This window comes from Orycteropus afer, unplaced genomic scaffold, assembly GCF_000298275.1.
Source record: "Orycteropus afer afer isolate SDZICR_OR568_19922 unplaced genomic scaffold, OryAfe1.0 scaffold00036, whole genome shotgun sequence".
Lineage (NCBI taxonomy): Eukaryota > Metazoa > Chordata > Mammalia > Tubulidentata > Orycteropodidae > Orycteropus > Orycteropus afer.
In genome coordinates, this window is record NW_006921623.1 from 5,088,364 (window position 1) to 5,102,881 (window position 14,518).

At 37.4% G+C, this 14,518-nt stretch overlaps 1 protein-coding gene across 1 annotated transcript in view; it reads left to right on the top strand.

The window, feature by feature from the left end:
* The window catches only part of SIK3 (SIK family kinase 3), a 421,581-nt gene that overhangs the window by 219,529 nt on the left and 187,534 nt on the right, over positions 1-14,518 (top strand). The window contains exon 3 of the mRNA XM_042780361.1: positions 2,491-2,554. Coding sequence (XP_042636295.1) covers positions 2,491-2,554 — 64 coding nt within the window. The remainder of the gene's footprint in view (positions 1-2,490; positions 2,555-14,518) is intronic.

The window sequence follows — 14,518 nt, forward strand, 5'->3', positions numbered from 1 at the left end:
TACATAATAATGCTATATATTATTTATGTCTACAGATATGTAAGAGTAACTGGGAAACAAATAAATGCAACTGTGAAGCATAGTGAAAATTTATTAATGTTTTGTCCAGTATGGTAATCACTAGCCAGTTGTGGCTATTGAGTACTTGAAATGTGGCTAGAGTACCTGAAGAATTGAATTTTTAATTTTAATTTGAAAAACGAAGCAGTATACATTTTAAAAAATTGTCTAAGTGATAATATTTAGGATATATTGGATAAAATAAATTATTAAAATTAATTTCACCTTTCCCTTTTTACTTTTTTAATGTGACTTCTAGAAAATTTTAAGTTACGTAAGCAATTTTCATTATATTTCTGTTGGACAGCACTGCTCCTGAAGGATATACAATAAGCTATTAACAATGTTTCCTCTGGGGAGTTAGTTGGATCTTGTTGGAAAGAGGGAAACCTTTGGCCTTTTCTTTACTTAACTGCACTCAGGTATTTAAAAGGTTTATAATTAGCATATGTTACTTAAAAAGAAAAAAGTAACATAGGGACTGAAAAAAACAGGGACTATTCTATAACTGGGGAGCTCTGGTAACATAGTGGCTAAGACACTTGTCTGCTAACCAGATGGCTGGCGGTTCAAACCCACCAGCCACTCCTCGGAAGGAAGGTTGGGCAATCCTACTTCTGTAGTGATACTGCCTCGGAAACCCAAGGAGGGGTCGCTATGAGTCGGGGCCGACTCGACGGCTCATAACAACAACAACAATTCTATAACTGAAGAAAAATTAAAATAGGGATTAAACCAAAATAAAAATGAGTAATTTGTATTTTATATTTTGGCTATTTGAACTATGCTGTATTTGAAGTGGATAGGAAAATGGTCATTTCCATTAAAGGGGAGGGGGCGGGAATAAAAGCCTTAGGTAATTGCTGTTTAGTACTTAAGTGATTTCCATTTTCCTTAGTTTTTTTGTTTGTTTCTTTGGGTTCTTGGAAGAGGACTTTTTTTTTTTTTTTTCAATTATGATTTGTGTGTAAGTTTACAGAGCAAATTCATTTTCCATACAGCATTTCACATACACTTTATCTCATGACGTTGACTGCAACTCCCTACAGTGCAACAACTCTCTTCCCATTTCCTCCCTATAGTTACTCTTTCTCTGTATCCTTCCCTCCAATGCACTGCTTGCTTTCCCTCGAGCTGACTCCCTGTGTACACACAGCCCTTCTATTCTCCCAGGATTCATCTCTTCAAAGAGTGTTAACTACCTAATGTAAATGTTCAGTTCATATGCCTGCCTTTTGTTTGGCTGGAAGCCACAGGAGTGGGTTCAATTCCAGACCTGAAGGGCAGCTAGGGGCCATGGTCTCAGGGGTCTCACTAGGCTCTATCAGACCAGTAAACCTGGTCCTTTTTTTTTTTTTTTTTTTTAATAAATTTGAGTTTCGTTCCACATTGTTTCCCACTCTATCCAGGATTTCCTACATAGATCACCCCCTGGGAGTGGTTGACAGTGGTAGCTGGATACCATCTAGTTCTTCTGGTCTCAGCCTATAGTCATATAGGCTGAGGATCACATGGTGTACCAGTCGCTTGGAGTGATTGTTTCCATGTATCTTTGTTTTTTTCTTCATTCTTCTTTGCTCTAGATCAGGAATGATCCATTGTTCATCTAGAAGATGGCTGCTTATAAGCTTTTAAGATCCCAGTTGCTACTTGCCAAAGCAGGATGTGGAACAATGTTTTTGTGTAGTATGTTATCCCAACTGAGCTTGTTGTCCCCTGTGGTGATGGTCCTGAGCCCACAGGTCCAACTACTCGCTCCTTCTGGGTAGCTGGTTGTGGCCAAGAAGTGACTACAACCTAGTCCCTTGTCAACTCTACTGCATACTTGGACATTCTTACAGAACATACAGATACACTTGTAGAAACAGGGTGTGTGTATTTGTACATTTTTTTAACTTCCGGTAACTGATGCTGAATGTGAACTTTAAATTTTGGTTCATGGCCACTTTGCTTCTCATTTTTATGGAGTTTAAAAAATTGCAGTGACTTCATGGAACAACAAAAGGACCCTCTCTCTCTCGAAGAGTAAATATTTTCTACTTTTAAAAACTTGGAGAAATACCTGTTGCCCCCCTTTCTTCTTAATAACATTTATATTACCCCTCTCCCCAGATGGTTAAAATCTCCTGTAAGCAATATAAGGTGCAGTGGTTAAGCTCTTGGCTGCTAACTGAAATAAGCAGGAAAGGTTGGGAAAAAGATGTGGCAGTTTGCTTCCATAAAGATTATATATAGCCTTGAAAACCCCTGGGACAGTTCTACTCTGTCTTAAAGAGTTACTGTGGCTTTTAATTGATTCAACAGCAATGGATTTGAGCAATATTGGTTATTAATATTGCAAGTGACAAAAGAGGAGTCATTAGTTTCTCTTCATATGATATCAGCCTGCCATTTATGTCACTGTCTGTCACTTTCCTGCCTTTGTACCAGGTTATGGAGACAGAACGGATGATTTATCTGGTGACAGAATATGCTAGTGGAGGGGAAATATTTGGTAAGTACGTTTATTGCATTCTTTAAACAGCTATTGCACACACCATGGTAAACATAAAATAAAAATAGCTATTCAATGCCTTTGTCACTTGAATAGCTATTACTTGATGTTATCCTTTAGTGTTGGTCATTTTTATCAAAAAAAGTAATTTTAATTTTTTGATTCCTTGGAAAATCTGTTTCAATGTCTTTATCTTTCCTTTGTAAAGGTGTTTTGTTTATTTCAGTGAGGTGATGAAAGTTTAAAGATCTACAAAAACAAACATTTCTTATGAGCATACTACTGAGGGCCCTTCCTGTTGCCACATTCTAACTAAGTTTGTGGGTGTAACAACACTCCTGGAAATGTGTGAGCTAGAGCTACTGGAAGCAAGGAAACCTCACCTTGATGCCTTCTTTAAACCTCGTTTAAATATAACATGGAAGTATATTCTTGATCATGTTTTCACAGTTGCCCTTGATGATTCTTATAATTTTGTAGGTTTTACCTTCAGTAGCTATTCTTTTCTTTCATCCTTAGCTTTAGTACAGCATCAGAAATAAGCAGGAAAATTTGTTACCAGGAAATCTGACTTCCTGAGGAGCTGTGGTGGCATAGTGCCTAAGGCATTTGACTGCTAACCCAGAGGCTGGCAGTTCAAACCCACCAGGTGATCCGTGAAAGGAAGATGGGAAAATCTCCTTTCATAAAGATTTGCTACCTTGGAAACCCAAGGAGGGTCACTGTGAGTGGGAATTGACTCATTGGCAGTAGAATTTGATAAGGTAGTTAAAAATTGGCACTTTTTTTTGGGGGAGGAAGCAACTAATTACAAAGAATTGTTTCTTCTTATGGCTTAGGTTTATTGAGTCTTTTTGTTTTTTAGGGGTTTGTTCTGGTTTAAATCTAGATGATAAGAATTTGACAATTTTTAATTTGTAAAATTGAATATTAATTACTTTTAAAGTAGAATCTTCGTACAAATGACAGGTCTGTTGTAATTGCATGGATTTTTTTGGTACATTAAACTTTCCCTAGCAATTTTATGTTTTATCGTGTCTAAACTAATGGTAATGGAATGAAATTTATAATCAAAATATAGCATTGAGGAGGACACTGTTTTAAACAAATGGAACTATTAAAAGGTTTGGAGAACAGCATTGTACTTCAAGAAGATATAGTAGGCTATTAGTATGTATGATATTTATATGCTAATTGTGTGCCTCAGAGATGCTGACTCTATTTCGATACTGTTTTCCCATCTATAAGCTCATCTGCTAATGGAAGAGACAGTTATAAAATAAACGTATTACTTTGAACAAAACAAAAACAAAAAAATGAATGAAAGCTAAACAAACCAGTTGCCTTTGAGTTGATTCTTACTCATAGTGACTCCATATGCTATAGAATTGTGTTTCATAGGATTTTCAAGGATGTGACCTTTCAGAAGCATAGCACCAAGTCTTTCTTCCAAAGTGTCTCTGGGTGGATTGGAACCCCCAAGCTTTTGGTTAATAGTTGATTACTTAACTGTTAGTGCCACTTTGAGCATATAAATGGAAATTGTAAAACTGTGTATAAGTGAGAGCAGTAATACAGATGGCAATGTGTTTAACTTTGGAAAGGAATCAGGGAAGTTTTCCTGGAGGATGTGGTTATATGGAAATATCAGCATGGTAGAGAACATTTGTCATCGGGGGAGTGTACTATGGGCTAACATGCCAAGCAGATGTTATGATGGAACGCCCTTAATTCAGATCACAAATTCACACCAAAGCAAATGTACAACTTTCATTATCTAGGCACCTTTTTATCAGTGTTGTTCTGTAAAAGAGCAAAACATCTTCCAAATTCTTGAGCTACCTGTTGACCGTTTTATCTCTTAAAGGACATTGATTGGGAGAAAAGTGACTCTGTCATCTTAGTGTTCATTATGATCAAACATGGGGCAGATCAGCTCTATCCTCTTTAGGAAAGAAGATTTTAAAAGTACAGGAAAGATAATAATCCCCAGACCATGTACTCAGTGGGAATGTGGCCCAAAGGATGAGGGAGCTTACAGAATAGTATTTCTGATAGTATTGTTATAAAAGAACCAGAAGAGGATGAATACCATGTGTTTCTAAAGAAATCATCATGACTACACAGGGAAATAAGTATCTCCCAAACTATGATTTTCAAGAGCATCTGTATAAAAGATGAAAGAGGAGGGTCTTAATAAAAAACATGGCCTTTAGAAGCCATTAAACTTGGGTTTAAACCAGAATGTACCACTTATTTGCTGACTTACTTGGAGCAAATTACAAAATGTTTCTCAGCCTCATTTCATGGTTTGTATATGTAAGATCTATAATAATCCCCTCCCAGTTGTGAAGATTAAATGAAGTGTAGCATATATGGATTCCTGCCAGCACAGGGCTTCCTTTCACCTTCATATGAAGAATGAATGGGAAATTGACTTCCAGCGTAACAATGAGAGTAGCTTTTGACCTATTTCCCAGTAAAACTGGTGAAAGCTATAAAAAAGAAACAAAACACATCCATATGTATAATAGAGTTAACACGGGGTACAGTTATGATAGCTTCTTAGCCACAGCCAGACACCTTGAGGGAGTGAGTCACTAGGGCTGTGGCCTCAGGACTGTGTTGCAGAGCACATCAAGCTCACCTGGCTTAACATACTACACAGAAACATTGTTCTATATTCTACGTTGGTGGATAGCAACTGGGGTCTTAAAAGCTTTTAAGTAGCCATCTAAGATGCAGCAATTTTTCTCTGTCTGGAACAAAGAAGAATGAAGAAAATCAAAGACTCATGGAAACACTTAGTCCAAGGGACCAGTGGACCATGCGAATCTCACCCTATGTGACCCTGAGACCAGAAGAACTAGATGGTGCCTGGCTACCACTGCCACCCACTTGAAAAGGTTCAAAATAGGAGATTGTGGTAAACTACAGTATGGCTTTTCTAGCCATAAGTCCTTGTAAACTCCCTGGTAGAATTTGCCATGAGCAAGTGAGTAGCTCCTGATTGTTAAAGTTATCCACCTGGGGTATTTCTGTTGAGAGTGGCATGAAGCAGTCTTCTGGGAAGTTCTCTCTCTCTCTCAGGTGTATAGAATTCTGATGTTGGGATTGGTTAGTTTGGCCACTCTGCCAGGCTCAAAAAGAGCCCTCCTAGAGGCAGAAGGAGTCTCTCTGAGTGCTGGCTAAGAGATGTGCTGCTGAGAGAAATGTGCTCGTGAGAGACATGAGAGACACACACTGCTGAGAGATACTGAGAGACACGCACTACTGAGAGAGTGATGTGGTACTGAGACTGCCGACTGCTGAGTGAGATGGCTGGCTGCAAGACACTGAGTGTATTTCTGAACTTGAATTGTAGTTTGGTGCTTCTCTAATAAACCCCATAATCTGTGAGTTCTGTGTGGACACTGCAGTGAATTATCAAACCCACCAGAGAGGTAGTGGGTGCTGCAGGAGGAACTTTTGGTGTCAGGGTTGGTGAAAGGGCTGGAGGGAGGCAGCATGTCTGGCTTCGCAGGAATAGGCCTTGGGCTACTGATGGTGATTCTGTCTTCCTCTTGTGGGGTTAGAGGAGGTCAGAAGATGTGGCTTTCCTACCCCTTTGGCAGAGATCCTGGATAGAATGGGAGAAAAATGTGGACCAAAACTCAAAATCATATAAAAAAAAAAAGACCAGACTTACTGGTCTGACAGAAACAAAACAAAACAAAACAAAAAAAACAACCAACTTACTGCTGTCGAGTTGGATCTGACTCATACTGACCCCTTCCTGGGTTTCCAAGGCAGTATCACTACGGAAGTGAATTGCCCAATCTTCCTTCTGAGGAGTGGATGGTAGGTTTGAACTGCTAGCCTTCTGGTTAGCAGTTAAACGCCTTAGGCACTACACCACCTGAGACTGTGGCCCCTAGTCACTCTTTAGGCCTAGAATTGAACTCACTCCTATGGCTTCCAGCCAAACAATAGGCCTACAAGATGAACATTGCGTAGGTACACTCCTTACAACAGTCAACCATGGGAAATCATAAGGGCAACATTTGCACAGGGAGATAGCTCAGAGGGCAAGAATGTATGTATAGGAAAGAAGGGCACAGGGCAAAGGTAATCACAGGGAGGAAGTGGGAAGAATGCTGCTACTTGTGTGGGTTGTAATCAGTGCCATGAAACAAAATGCATATGAACTGTTGAATGGAAAATGAATTTGGTCTGTAAACCAAATCACAAGTAAAAAAAAAAATCAAAACAAAACAAAAAACAAACGAAACTAACAAACAAAAAGTCTACCATTTCAAGCCTCTGGAAGTGGTCCTAAGGGTGAATAGCAAATTAGAAACATGTATTGAACAACATCTGTGAAAATAGGTAAGAAAAGCAAAGAGTTCATGGTATTTGAATCAAGACAACCAGATTCCACTTTAGACCCCTGAACAGGAACACAGGCAGAGACCTTCCTGTGAGGAGCAGGACAGGACATCAGTTTCTCAGATTGCTCCCAGCTACTTATTGTTGAGGCTAAATCCCAGTGCACTTGAGAGGTAGGATGTCCCTTCTTCCACCCAGCCTCTGCTTTTGAAACAGTGGCTGTGCTTTTTTGGGCTTGACACATTGATAATACTGGAGCCTTAATACTCTTGAGCTCTGGTAGCATAGTGGCTAAGGCACTTGACTGCTAACCAGAAGGCAGGCGGTTCAAACCCACCAGCCACTCCTCGGAAGGAAGGTTGGGCAATCCTACTTCCGTAGTGATACTGCCTCGGAAACCCAAGGAGGGGTCGCTATGAGTCGGGGCCGACTCGACGGCAAACAACAACAATACTCTTGCCATAGCTCTTGAGGCAGTGATTCCAAGTCAGGAGAGACAAGCTGAGGAGACTCAAGTTGCTTCTCTACCCCAGTGCTCACTCCTACAGTGAGGTTGTCAAACATAGATAAGTTTGCCATTGTCTCCACCCTGACCTCAGAACCCTGGCTCAGATTTTCCCTGGGGAAGAAACAGGCCATAAAATAGATAGCACCTGATCTCTTCCAGAAGAAACTGACTACATTTGCAAAGGAGAGTGCAGATTTCAAGCCCATGGCCATTTTAAAGAACATTAGAAGTTTTGGTGAAAGGCGGGTAAGAGAATATTCAAGGTACAGGCTAAATTGTAGGCTGTTCACTTTACAGGAGAGAACCAGACAATAAGATATCTGAAAAAAGCTTTCCTCAACTCAGAACAAAACTCAAACACTGACCTTATAAACTATTCCTTCAAAGGAGTCAGAAATTGATTGGATTGATTTGTAGAACAATTTGTGACCCAAGGCATTGTTAAAAACAGTAAAGCAATCAGCTGACAATTGGTGGAATTTAATTGCTGGGTGTGTTCAGGAATAGTGAGAAAGAGTACCTTACCAGAACCACTGTCTTCCACGATGACTGTGGGCATACCCAAAGCTGTACCTCTCTGAAGAACATCAGAGGCTAAACAATATTGGGTGTGAGGTTAAAGGAGGGGTAAGCTTCACTAGGGAGCTCTGGTAGCATAGTGGCTAAGGCACTTGACTGCTAACCAGAAGGTTGGCGGTTCAAACCCACCAGCCACTCCTCGGAAGGAAGATGGGACAAACTACTTCCGTAGTGATACTGCCTCGGAAACCCAAGGAGGGGTCGCTATGAGTCGGGTCCGACTTGATGGCACATAACAACAACAACAACAAGCTTCACTAAGATAATCCAACCAGTCACTAAAATAAACAAGGGGCACCGTTATCCAGAGTTGTTACAATGTATTACCTAAAATGTCAAATTTCAACAAAAAATTAGGGTGGGTAAAGAAACAGGAAAGTATGGCCCATACACTTGGGGAAAAAAGCAGACAACAGAAACTGCCTGTGAGAGAGATCAGGTGTTGAAATGATCAGGAAAGGACTTTAAAGTAACCACTATGATAAAGATGTTCATAGAACTAAAGGAAACCATGATTTAAGAAGTAAAGGAAAATATGATGACAGTGTTGCATCACATAGAGAATATCAGTAAAGAGATAGAAATTGTGAAAAATAACCAAATGGAAACTATGGAGTTATAAATACAATAACTGAAATTAAAAATGCACTAGAAGGGCTCAACAGTAAATTTGAACTGAAAAAAGAAACTGTAAATGAACATGAAGATAAGTTGATAGAGAATAGAAAACCAACAGAGAGTTAAAAGAGTGAAGAAAAATGAAGAGGGCATCAGAAAAATGTGGAACACCATTAGCACAGCAACATATATGAATGGGAGTAATAAAAGGTATTGGAGAGAAACTGAGAACTTCTGGTAAAAGCATCCATTTGACCCCTTCTCAGAGACTTGTGAAAAGACTTAACTCTTCCCAGAAACTAAAAGCTTACTAATAAAGAGTTCTGTGTTGTTACGCTAAGAATTTTAAAATAGTAAAGTTAGAAAGTTAGAAATTATAAAGAATTAGTTAGTCACAATAGAATTTAGAAACACAAACTTAAACCAATCCAAACTAAAATCCTGCTTTTAGATAGCCTATCTTCTGCCAGTTAAGTGAACGCCACCATTCATTTTAAATTTCCCTCTTGTGAAATCCCGTTTGTACGGTACATTAACTGATCAGCATTGTACTGTGAGGAGCTCTCTGTTTGTGAACAGTTTTCTCATTCAAAAAACTTTTGAAGCGAATTGACTCATTAGTCAGGTCTTTCTTTTGACAAAAAAGAGACAGAGAAAGGAGCAGAACAATACTAAAGAAACAGTGACTGAAAACTTCCTGAATTTATTAAAAATATTCTTCATCCTGGAAGCACAACAAAATCCAAGTGTGATAAGCACCTAGAGAATGACAAACATACATCCTTATAAAAATACTTAAAGACAAGGAAAATGTTGAAAGCAAGAAGTGAAAAAAAGATCTGTTATAAGGACATCCCATTAGGATTAACAGGTCACTTCTCAACAGAAAAAAATGGAAGTCAGAAAGTAGTGGGATAAAGTTTTCAAAGAAAAAAAACCTGTCAAACAAAAATCCCGTATCCAGTAGGGCTGTCTTTCATAAATGAAGGTGAAATAAAGACTTTTCCAGATAAACAAAAACTGAGAGGATAGGTTGCTAGAAGACTCACTTTACAGATATATTAAAGGAAGTTCTTCAGACTGAAAACAAGTGTCTCCAGATGGTAATTCTAATCACGCGAAAAAGCAAAGGGCATCAATAAAGGTAATTATGTAATTATAAAAGACAATTGAAATGCATGTTTTTCTTCTCTTAACGGATTTAAAAAGCAGTTATATAAAATATTATGTATATAATGCATCTTTGAGCCTGTAACATAAAGAAATATATATGTGTAATATATTTGCCAATAATAGCACAAAGGAGGTAGATAGGAACAAAGTTGTATTGGGCTAAGGAAATTACTATCGATGGAAAAGTAGAGCTATGTAGGAATAATGTTTCTGTATATCACAGAATAAGCTAGTGTAAATCAAAAGTTAATTTCAATTATATATCATAAAGCCTAGGGCAACCACTAAAAAAAAAGTAAAAACATAATGAAATAAATTTAAATATTTTATTAGAAAATACTCATTTAATCAAGAAAAAAGGCAGTAGAGGAGAACAACAAAAATATATGAGACATATAAAAAACAAAATATAAGTGGAATTAAATCTACAAAAAATTGGTAAAACATCTCATGTTCATGAATCAGAATGTTTAACATTGCTAAGATGACAATACTCCCCAAACTGATCTATAGATTCAGTGTAATCCTCATCAGAATCCCAGCTGAATTTTTTTTATAGAAATTGAAAAGCTTATTCTAAAATATGTATGGAATTGCAAGGGACCCAAAATAGCCAAAACAATCTGAAAAAGAACAAAGTAGAAAGACTCATACTTCCCAATTTCAAAACTTACTACAAAGCAATGGTAATCAAGACAGTATGGTACTGGTAAAGCATAGACATATAAAACAATGGAATAGAATTGAGAATCTAGAAATAATCTCACACATCTCCGATCAAACGATTTTTGACAAGAGTTTTAAGACTTATCTAATGGGTTAGAATAGTCTTTTCAACAGATGGTGCTGGGACAACTAGATAACTACATGCAAAGAGTGAAGTTGGGCCCTTGTCTCACATAATATACAAAAATTAACTCAAAATGGATCATAGACCTAAATGTAAGAGCTAAAACTATAAACTCTTAGAAGAAAACAGTGGGGGAGTTCTGGCAAGATGGTGGAATAGGCAGACAAGTTACACAGACCCTCTGCAACAAAGCAATGGGAAACCAATTGTAACCGATAACAGAGGATGATCTTGGAACCCTGAACTTTGAAGGGGAGGATAAAGAAGGAGGTTAAATATCAACTAGTAGAAGAATCTGAATGAGAACAGTGAATAAGGAGACAAACAGAGCTGAGGACTGCCAGCTCTCTGGCAGGCACAGCCATTTTGATTACATCCCTGTAGCAACCTAAGAATTGGCTCTGCTTGTTAAAGGCTGCATGGGCAAGAACTGCATTGCTGCATGACAACAAGACAGGAAAACAATGAAGAAGGAGACAAACAGACCCGTGGACTGTCAGTGGCTGTCCTGACAGTGCAGCCAGTTTGAATATTCACAAGCAGCAGGCACAACCATTTTAAATATATGCAAGTGACCTTTTTATCTGGACAGCAACATAGGAGTGGGCTCCACTTGCTGAGGACAGCCACACTGGAGGCTGACGACTAGAAAGGTGTGATATTCCCCTTGTTACTCTTACGCTCCTCACACTCTTGGTGAACAATGGTGTGGCCATCCGCTACTCCACCTACCTTCTTGACCAACAGGAATTCTATCCTGGTCTGTGCCCTGACAAAGCCTGGGTGCTATGCCCCACCCCCATAGTTTTATTTTTAATGATTTGTTTTAAATTATTCTTTTTATTGTCTTCCTTTCTTACATTTTTTTCTGTCTTTCCTGTCCCTGGTTCTTGGTTTATTATTATTATTATTGTTTTCTGTTCCATTTTCCTGGTTTCTTTTTCTGTTTTTCTTTCTTTCTTTTGATTCTCTCCATCCCTTGTTTTTCCTTTTCCACTTTTTCCTTTTTTTCCTTACTATTCTTTTACTCTTGATATTTTCTTTCTTTCCTCCTTCCCTAGATATTGTGGCCTTTTTAAAATATATATATATATATATATAATATTTCTCATTATCTTCCTTTTATCCTTTTAAAATATATTTTGAAAATTTTTCTTCTCATTAATTGAATTACATTTTTGTGTGTATGACTGTTGCTGTTTGTTTATGCAGTGTGAGTTTTTTGTTCTCTTTCTTTTATTTTTTTGGTGGTTTATTTATTTATTGTCCATCTGAGTGGAACATAGTTCCAACACAATACAACCATATCTGATCCTCCTGCAGCCCCACCGAGTGAAGGCCACCACTTGGTTTTGCACTGACTAACCAACTACTGACAGCAACCAATACCAGCTCAACTCACCCTCAGCTGCTCCTTATGAACAGCTAGCAGAGATCCGTGCACACACTCTCATTCTCTTTCACACATTTAACAAATACAATGCCACCACAATGGCTCAGAGACAGCAGACTGCCACAGTCCACACATAGAAGCAAGATGAAGTAGTAGAAACAAGGGACCAGGATACAAATCCAGAAACCATCCCCGAGGAAGAAGCTGCAATGGAACTCTCTGATAAGGAATTCAGAAGAATTACATATTGCTATTTTCAGTGTATTGATAGATAGATCAAGAAAAACACTGACAAAATTAAGGAAAACAATAACAATTTAGGAAAATAGTACAAGAACAAATTGGCAAAATAAACAAAAAAATTAGAAATGATACAAAAACAACAAATGAACTTCTGAAGATTAATACCAAGATTTCAGAAAGTAGAAGAAGTAGAACCAAGGAGTGGAATTGAATCAATAGAAGACAGAATTAATAAGACTGAAGATAAATATCTTAATACTACTTTGTTACAGAGTCAGTCAGAAAAAAGATCTAAACAAAATGTAGAAAGCTTAAGATTCATGTGGGGTACCATCAAGAAGAATAACATACATGTAATTGGAATCCAAGAACAGGAAGAGACAAATAGAAACACAGAGAAGATAGTAAAAAATTTGGTGAAAGAGAATTTCCCTAGTATGATGAAAGACAAGAATATATCCATTCAAGAGGTTCAGCAAACCCCAAACAGGCCCTAAAAGAAAATCCCCAAGACATATCATAATCATGCTCACCAAAACCAAACACAAAGAAAGAATCCTGAAAACAGCATGGGAAAAATGAAAAGTACCTATAAAGGGCAACCAATAAAGGGCAACCAGTAAGACTAAGCTCTGATTTCTTAGCATAAACCATGCAGGTAAGAAAGTAGTAGGATGATACATATAAAACCCTGAAAGAAAAAAATTTCTAACCTAGAATTATATATTCAGCAAAATTATCCCTCAAATAAGAGGTTGAAATAAGGAGATTTCCAGTTAAGCAGAAATTAATGGAATTTGTTAAAACCAGACAAGTCTTACAAGAGAAATTAAAGGGATTCCTTCTGATAGAGAACCAACAACAGTGAACAAATTGATGATTAACATGTGTGATGACACCAACCCAGTTGTAGAAGTATCCAAAGTAAAATAAACTTACAAGACTGTAAACAGAGAACCAGAGACATCAATTGGTAAATGAGAACAACTACCAACCAAACATAGGGAATAAATAGTGTAGTTACAGAACTTTTAAATAGTGAGTAATTCAAGACAATTCTGAGATATTTTAAACTTGGGAGGAAATAATAGATCACAGGGTAACCTCAAAGAAAAATAATAAACCTTCACATAAAAATAAAAAGAGGACAAGCACAAATATTTAGCAAATACTACAACAGTAGCAATGAAGGACATGATAATATGATTCATAAACAAAATTAGCTCAGCACAGAAAATTATTTGGAACAAACAAATCAGCAACACCACAAAAAAACCCATAGCAAAATAACATCAATAAATTCATACTTGTCGATAATTACATTGAATGTCAGTGGATTCAATACACCACTCAAGAAAAGGAGAGTTGCAGACTGGATAAGAAAACATGACCCATCAATATGCTGTCTACAAGAGACTCACCTTAGGCATAAAGACAAAAATTGACTAAAAATCAAAGAATTGGAAGAAGATAAGCCAAGCATATGGCAACCCAAAGAGAGCAAGAGTGGCAAAATTAATTTCTGATAAAATTGACATTTTAGACAAAAACAACCATAAGAGACATCATATAATGATTAAAGGATCAATTGAACAAGAAGACATAACCATAATATATATCTATGTACCCAATGAAAGAGCCACAAAGTATATAAAACATACTTTAACAGAATTAAAAAGACAAATAGATGACTCCACAGTCAAAGTAGGAGACTTTAATGCACCAATTTCGATACAAGAGTAACTAGAAAGAAACTCAACAAAGATGCAGAAGGACTAAACATGTATTGTATATCAACCATGTTGACCTTATAGACATCTATAGAGCATTCCACACAACAGCAGCAAAATACACATTCTTTTCCAGCACACATGGAACATTCTCCAGGATAGACCATATGTTAGGCCACCAAGCACAAACCTCAATAAATTTTAAAACATTGAAATACTGCAAAGCATCTTCTCAGGTCACAATCATACAAAATTAGAAACCAACACTAGGAAGATAAATGGAAAAAGAGCAAATGCATGGAAACTGAATAACACACTCCTTAAAAATGACTGGGTAGTGGAAGAAATTAAAAAATGAACTTAAGAAATTCCTTGAATCAAGTGAGAATAAAAGCATACCAAACTCTTTGGTACACATCAAAATCAGTGATCAGAAGACAATTTATAGCAGTAGATGCACACATCAAAAAAAAAGATGAAAGAGCCAAAATCAATACCTGAA